This window comes from Buceros rhinoceros, unplaced genomic scaffold, assembly GCF_000710305.1.
Source record: "Buceros rhinoceros silvestris isolate BGI_N320 unplaced genomic scaffold, ASM71030v1 scaffold32007, whole genome shotgun sequence".
Classification (NCBI taxonomy): domain Eukaryota; kingdom Metazoa; phylum Chordata; class Aves; order Bucerotiformes; family Bucerotidae; genus Buceros; species Buceros rhinoceros.
In genome coordinates this window covers 33,614-41,654 of record NW_010424481.1, presented here as the reverse complement: position 1 = coordinate 41,654, position 8,041 = coordinate 33,614, and the positions used below count along the sequence as shown (strand labels likewise).

The following is an 8,041-nucleotide window of genomic DNA, read 5'->3' as shown; positions in this document are numbered from 1 at the left end:
GTCCCTCTTGCCCCTCAAAAAAAAAAAAAAGGAAAAACATCTCTGTTCTTGTTTATCTTCTCTTTCCTGTACCTGTACCTGAGACTGTTTTTTTTCCGTGTCCAGTCCCTGTGTGGATGGCTTCAGTGTTACACAGTTCCTCAGTCAGATTCCAGACAGCAGCACAACTTCTGTGGTGGTGTTAGAGTGCAGCAGAAGACCAATGCAGGTCTGATCTGCGTTGTTCAGAAAACCAAATTAAATGACATCAGGGGTTCTCTGTGGCCTGAGCTTAAATGTTAAAACCGTTGATATTGAAGGTAAAGTTCCTCACCTCATATTGTAACATAGAAAATAATTCTTAGAAGAAGTCCTCCTCTCAGTTCAGTAGCATTTCTTCAGCAAGCAGTCCTTCAGACAGGTTGATGTGGCAGTCCACCCTTAAGATTCAGTTTCCCAGTAACTTCAAAGAGCGATTCTGTTTCCTTGGGTTTTTGTACTGGCAGCAGCATGTGTGTGCTGAGCGAGATCTACAAATTGATCTAGTTTATTCTCAAGTTACTACCATGCCAAGAAAAAAAGACGGACTTTCAGTTGGTGAGTGTTAGTGCTGGCATATGGGAGCATCCTCCTCTAAGATTCATTCATAGCCTTAAGCCTTCCAGCTCTGCTCTACTTCGAGTGACGGCTTTTGATTCCTGGCCTGTCCCTGGCTTTGTCTAATATTTTGGGTTTGATTTTTTGGGGTTTTTTTTTGTCAGCTGAAAATGGAAGCCATTAAACTAGTACGTTTCTGTTTATTCTTTTCTAGTTTTTGATGCTGTCTGAATGTGTGTTGTGATTTAACACGCTTAACACTCCAGAGTGTGTGGAGGTGGGACTGGTAGTGGTTGTTTAAAGCTGTATCTGTATGAATTCTGCTGGCATTTGTGTCCTGCAGGCATTTGTATGAGTGAGTTCAGAAACCTTTTGGTAATCCCAGTTGACCAGGGCTCTCTGTGCCCTATATTACATTTCCCTCATGGAGGAGCGGAAGGTGAAATGGGAATAATGTTCCCTCCACTTCCTTTTGCCCATCATGTCACGTCCTTCTTTCTGGCTGCATGTGACCTGCTTGGTGTTTCTCTGAACTTTGTCAAGAGGAAACTCTCTATGCTGCTTTTTCCTTCTTTATTTTTTTTTCCTGATTTTACTTGTTGCTTGCTTAGTTTTTCCAAGGGAAACCCAAAAGCCATGGCAGGGTGCTGCATGAGGATTACTTCTGCTTGACATCCTCAGGCCATGTCGTAAAACCATACAGCTCTTTTGTAGTGACCTTTTCTCATCTGCCAGATGTTACCCCAAATATCTATGGGTACCAGGTAGAGCAGGATTCTGTGGTAAATTCCTCTATTGTCTTTGGATTTTGGAGGAAGACAGTTTCAAGGAGCAGTCCCTTGTCACTTAGTCTGTGCCAAGACTAGATCTTGGAGTGGAAGCATGGCTGGAGCTGGTAGCTCTGTATTCTCTGAGTATGTCCAACACCAGTGGAGAAGAGGTGAAAAAAATCTGTTAACTTGGCATATAGCTGCTGGTGTTTCAGCTCTTGGCACTGTTCCTCTTGGCGCTGACCTTGGCAGAGAGTTCCGGGTTCTTCATCCTTAGAAGCTAACAAAGTTATGCAAGAGTGCAGTTCTGAACACAGGGTCTGCACTCCCAGAGGCAGGGGCTGAGAAAACAAAAAGACCGGCTCAGGTGTGTATTTCCAGAGAACGTCAAGCTTCAGATTTGCCGTTGGTGGTGCTTGTAATTCCCCCAGTCTTCAGAGGTACCAGAGTCGGTTAGAACTTCAGCATAGGGTGTGAGACTTACACTGAGAAGAACCTCTCTTTCTTCAGTGGAAACTTCTCTTCCTTCTCTGTCTCTAGTGAAGCATTCTTTGATAGCTGGAGGTGGTATGGGGGAAGACTCTCTGGAGTCTGCTGAGACTGCTGTATTTATTGTCTTTACATCTGGGAATGGACCGAATGCTACTCCTGTATTGCTACAGCATATTGTCTCATAGGTGCTTGCTTTCTCTGGTTTGGAAATGTGACATTTTATTTTGTCTCAGTTGTCCCAACTGAAGCTGGAAGTATTTGATATTTGTCCTCTGCCCCTCAAAGAACCCTTGTCTTCCTTGGACAAATTCTTTGTTTGAAGTCCTCCTCAAGAATGTTCTTTTGCTTTCTAGGTGTGCATGCACCCCCATAATGTGCTTTCTGATGTCGTAAACTACACCTTATGGCTAATGGAGTGCTCCCATGCCTCGGGTTGCTGCCATGCTACCATGTTCTTCTCCATTTGCTTCTCTTTCCGTGCTGTCCTGGAGCTCTTTGACAGGCATGATGGCCTTCGACGTCTGGTTAACCTGGTAAGGTTTGAAATTTTACATGGTGAACAGGGTTTTAGTGACAGGGTTTTTTGCATTCTTTACAGTGCGGCTGTGGAGAGATCTGTTTGGTTTTGCTTGGGTTTTTTTTTTCGTCCTGAGTTCCCAAGAGAAGGTGGGGTGAGTTTTCTAAGCAACTTACACATGAATCCCTTTAGCTTATTGTTATTATCATTGTCCAGAGACTTGCTGCTCTTTGAGAGCTTTTTGATGCAACTCCTGGGTTAAGGAGTACTTAGGCAAACAGTGGTGGCTTAGGGATAGCTCCTATGTTTCTCACCATTCCACTTATGTGTGTGGTATTGTCACGCACCCTTTTGATGCAGATAAATGCAGCCTCATTCCAGGAGAGGTACAGCCGTGTGTTGTGGTAACCACCGTACCTTGTGAACATAAATTACACTGTATGTGTACAAAAGCTGGGATGTCTCTGTGGTATTGCTGCGCAGTTCTGGTAGCTTGGGTTGGGTGTGACTCGGACACCAGCACTGCAGGGTGTAAGCATGCTTTGTGTTGTGTAATAAATGCAAATAATGTTAGGCACAACACTGCCTCCACGTGGCTGTGGCTTCTGGGTTTCTTTCTTCATAGACAGTGAAGGAGGGGGAGTGGTGCTCGTTAGTCTTACTGCTTACCCATGCAGATAGCCTTTTCTGTTCCGGCAGCTTTTGCCACCTCTCAGGGAGTAGGCTGGTATGTCTTGTATAGCAAAGTCAGTTTGTTTGGGTTTAGTACAAGCAAAGGAGCTTTTTTTTAATGAAATTTCTCCTTTTTTTCTTTCATTTTTTCCCCCCAATTCAACATCTTCCTGAAGATAAGCACTCTTGAGATCTTAAACCTAGAAGACCAAGGAGCCCTCTTGAGTGATGATGAGATCTTTGCCAGTCGCCAGACTGGGAAACACACCTGCATGGCCTTGCGAAGGTACTTTGAGGCCCACCTTGCTATCAAGCTTGAGCAGGTGAAGCAGTCACTGCAGCGCACTGAAGGTGGCATTCTGGTCCACCCACAGCCCCCCTACAAGGTGAGTAGCATGTTGCAAGGTGAGTTTTTAAGAATGACCTGGGAGATTCTTGCGTTGGCCATGATTCTTTGTCTTACTTTGTTCTTACAAAGTTGGAGTTTTTTTAATAAAAAAAAAAAAACCAACCAAACAAAAAACCCAACTGAGTTTTATGGCTGCTTATTTTGAGGGAGCACATTTACCTGTGGTTTCTGGTTTAATTTATGATGGTTCTCTAGAAGAGCTGAAATAAGAAAACAAGGGGGTTTTTTGCTTCTGCAAAAATCACCTGTTTTCAGTAACTAAAGAAATGTGTATAAGGTGTTGCCTTCTTGTGTAATTTAAAAAAATAATATTGAAAGGCAAGCTTGTTAGGAATTTCCTTTCTTTCTTCGGTATGTTTTGCAGTCAGAACTTAGGAACTGTAATTGAATATATTTTGCAGTCTTTTTAATATTTTAGCAGAAATTTGTTTTGAATGATGGTCTACTAACGACTAGATTAGTAGCTTAAAAGCAGAGTGCAATGTTAATTTAATGTAATTTTCTTCTTAAATTGGCCTAAGGCTTCTAGGACTGCAAAGAAACTTAACGAATATTAATCTTAAGCTTATTATTATATATTACAGTGACAAGTGCTGTATTCCTTTATAATTAGGGAATAAATCAGAAAGTAAATACTTAATCTGCAAGAGGCAATGGTAATCTGCTCTTTGTGAGTGCAGTTTTCAGTTAAATCCCAGCAATGGGGGACTTGATGTATAAGTTTGTGACCCTTGTGACCTCTTCCTACTGCTTCCAACTCCCTTCCCTGCAGGCCTGTTCGTATACTCATGAGCAGATAGTGGAGATGATGGAGTTCCTGATTGAGTATGGCCCAGCACAGCTCTACTGGGAGCCAGCGGAGGTTTTTCTCAAACTATCTTGTGTCCAACTCATGCTTCAGCTCATTTCAATAGCATGCAACTGGAAGACATACTATGCAAGGTGAGCCCTTTGCTGTAGTACTGTATTTTAGTGCAGCAAATTGTGACTCTTGGGCAGGACATTTCTACATTTTCTACCTCACGGAGAGTGTTTAAAGCAGGTACATAGCGGTTAGTGCTGTTAGGGCCTGTGCTGTGGCTATACAGTGCTTATGAAAGTTAATACTGTGGAAAGCAGAACTAAACTTTTGAGATAGAGAGGGATGTCATGAGACTTTTGAAGAGCCAAAATGCCTCAGGCCTTTGTTTTCTGATAAATCAGCATCGTAGTAGAGCTTAATCACTGTTCTCTGCCACTTTCTGTCTGTCTCAAAATTTGTTTACCTTTTTGTTAGAGGAAGGTTAGAAAACATTCAAAGCAGAGGGTGAGATCAAGACTTATCTTCATCCTGGAAAGAGGTGGGCTGTCTGTTAAGATGTCCTAGTGTAGTGGACTTGAGAGAATGCTGTGTGTGACTTTGATTTGTTGGTATTTGAAGTTTACTGAGCAGGTGTAACTGTGCAAGAGAGTCATATGCAACAAGCCAGCATGTGAGAGGGGAAAAAGACTGAAGATTGTTATTCGGCATTGCTCAGGTTCACGTCCCCAGATGATACACCACTAGCTGTAAAACTCAATGTGTTGGTAGAGGGGCTTACCTTACGATGCCACTCTTAAGTTTCTCACTTGTCTTGGCTGCAGACAAGCTGTGGGGACACCGTGAGATTCTGTTATCTTTCTGTGGCACCTCCCTACACCAAAAAAAAATCTCCAGTATCTTTGCAAAAGAAAGGGAACTGCCACCAGGCTCCGATTAAAATACCGTTAGGGTCCTGTCCCCAGTTCAGGAGGATGGATGCAAAGTTCGAACCTCTGTTTATCCTAATGACCATCTGCTCCCCAGACTGAAGTAGTCCTCTGTAGAGATATGGTCACTGTGAGTCACCGTCTGCTATAACTGATTGTCATCAGCAGTTTTCTTGTCACTAGGACTCCCTCCCTCTCGTTTCTGCTGCCTGTGTGAGCTCCTTGCCTACCTTAACTTGAAAGCCTTTGTTTTGCTCCTGCAGTCCCCTGCCTCCCTCTCTCTCTCAGGTTGCACTCTCCTGGGTAGTTTCTCTTCTCCTCTTTCTTACTCTTTGCAGCTGTTTCCTGGGTTAACTCCTACCTTTCCATACAGGCTTACAAACTCTCTCCCTTTTTCTCATGGTGTTCTGCTCTCCCACTTCTTGCTTAACAACCCTTTTCATCTTCCACACACCAGTGTCTCTCTTAAACTGGTGCCTAAGTAGATGCTTTTTCCCTGTCACAGTAGTCTGGTTTACTGCTAAGCAATTTCCCTTCTCTTCAGCAAAACTTCCTTCCTAGCTGACTGGTGACAGAGTATGTTAGACAGCAGTGTTTTCCAGCTAAGACATTGAGTTAGATTAGATTTAGAAGATTATTGTTGCCAAGTCTTGACATTCTTATTTCTGTAAATACAAAATTACATTGCTTTTCAGAGCCTGTGGGCAGTGTGGGATAGATGTTGACAAACTGCAGGCAGTAGTGTGCATGTGCACACTGCCTTCTGTGGAGACCAGCCCTTCAGGAGTGGAACATTCTAAAATCAAAAGGCACCATCAGATACATTGGATGTGACTGATTTACTCCTGTTTGTTGGAGTAGAGTAGACTAAATCCTATTTTATGTGTCAGAAACAACTCTGTATGTACACCTCTCAGAAGTACTTCTGCTGTTGTCTTCCAGGAATGACACAGTACGATATGCCTTGGATGTACTAGCCATCCTCACTGTGGTTCCTAAAATCCAGTTGCAGCTGGCAGAACCTGTGGATGTGTTAGATGAAGCTGGATCTACTGTTTCCACTGTGGGTAAGCTGAATGTGGTCCTGATGACTTACACACTTGTCATTTGTCTTCTGCTACATGGATTTTAGCTGGGTGTTTCTGGCCTACACTGAGATGAGGGTTAAGGTGATTCATGTATTTAGAGTTACTGTCAAGGTGCAAATAAATAGGGGAGCAGACTGTGGTTAAAATTGCGTCGGCACTTTGGCTGGGTCACAGATTTGAAGGCATGGTCTTTGACTTGCACTTGTTTCCAAGAGCTCATTAAGTACAGGTGGAGGCAAATCGACTTTTGTAAAGGGACTATTAGGTTCCCTCAACTCCCCAGAAATTTAGATCTCCTGGGGATATGGCATCTGAGATTATGGGAGAGATACAATTAATACCGTTTGAGGTAGGCTCTAACTGCTGCCTGCAGATGCAGTATGCAGATGAATGAGATGTGCCTGGTTCAGTTCTAAGGCTTACACATCAACTGGGGCCTGACTTTTTTAAAAAAAAGAAAAACAAGAGGCAGGGAGAGTGCTAAGTATGGGCAAAAGACAAATTCTTTTTCACAAAACTTTTCTCTAGACAAAAGACCAATTCCTTCTTGAGTGAGGATTTTGATCTTCTGAAGAGGACATGAAACTAACAGGAACTCTGTCTGGAGGGGAAGAAAACCCCAGCTTCATTTTTGCCTGACTCCTTTCAGAAGCTGTGATAGGATTTTTTTTTTTTCCCCCTTCATAACACGGTCCTCTTCCTTCCTCTGTTTCCACTTTGTATTTGTAGAAGGGCGCTGCTTTCTGCAGTAAGAATCGGAGGTGTGCCAGTGCCTTTCTCTGTGCCAGCTGTCTCAGATTTTGAGTTCCTGGCTGTGTCTGATCACCTTTTCTTAAAGATTGTTTGACTCCCTCCTTACTGCTGATGAAGTAGAGGAGCATCAGTGTAGGAGAACTTTGCCAGGAAGGTAGAAGAATACATCTTACCCTAGTTAGCAGAACTTTGGAAAATCCCAGAATTACCTGCTTTCCTCAGATTTGTTCAAGACTCCGTTACTTGTCTGAACTATGTAAGAAACATTTCAGAGTACTAAAGAAGCTGTTTCTTTCCCTCACCAGGTATTAGTATCATCCTTGGAGTTGCTGAGGGTGAATTTTTCATCCATGATGCTGAGATTCAGAAATCAGCCCTTCAGATCATCATAAATTGTGTGTGTGGCCCAGATAATCGGATCTCCAGTATTGGCAAATTCATCTCTGGAACTCCTCGACGAAAGCTTCCTCAGGCCCCCAAAAGCAGCGAGCACACGTTAGCGAAGATGTGGAATGTGGTACAGTCCAACAATGGCATCAAAGTACTGCTGTCGTTGCTGTCTATAAAGATGCCGATCACAGATGCAGATCAGATCCGAGCATTAGCCTGCAAAGCCTTGGTGGGGCTCTCGCGCAGCAGTACTGTCCGGCAGATCATCAGCAAGCTGCCCCTCTTCAGCAGCTGTCAAATTCAGCAGCTGATGAAAGAGCCCGTGCTTCAGGACAAGCGCAGCGAGCACGTGAAGTTCTGCAAATACGCTGCTGAGCTGATAGAGCGTGTCTCGGGGAAGCCATTGCTGATTGGCACAGATGTGTCTCTGGCTCGGTTGCAGAAAGCGGATGTGGTGGCCCAGTCAAGGATCACGTTTCCCGAGAAGGAGCTGCTGCTCCTGATTCGGAACCATCTCATCTCTAAGGGCCTAGGAGAAACTGCATCTGTTCTTACTAAAGAGGCTGACCTACCCATGACTGCAGCATCTCATTCATCTGCCTTCACCCCTGTTGCGGCTGGCGCCTCTCCTGTGCACCCGCCCACC

At 43.9% G+C, this 8,041-nt stretch overlaps 1 protein-coding gene across 1 annotated transcript in view; it reads left to right on the top strand.

Annotated features, from left to right (window-relative positions):
- VPRBP (Vpr (HIV-1) binding protein) overlaps window positions 1–8,041 on the top strand; it is a 46,464-nt gene that overhangs the window by 13,110 nt on the left and 25,313 nt on the right. The window contains exons 9-13 of the mRNA XM_010140820.1: window positions 2,192–2,371; window positions 3,204–3,413; window positions 4,209–4,378; window positions 6,107–6,231; window positions 7,311–8,015. Of these exons, the coding sequence (XP_010139122.1) occupies window positions 2,192–2,371; window positions 3,204–3,413; window positions 4,209–4,378; window positions 6,107–6,231; window positions 7,311–8,015 (1,390 nt within the window). The remainder of the gene's footprint in view (window positions 1–2,191; window positions 2,372–3,203; window positions 3,414–4,208; window positions 4,379–6,106; window positions 6,232–7,310; window positions 8,016–8,041) is intronic.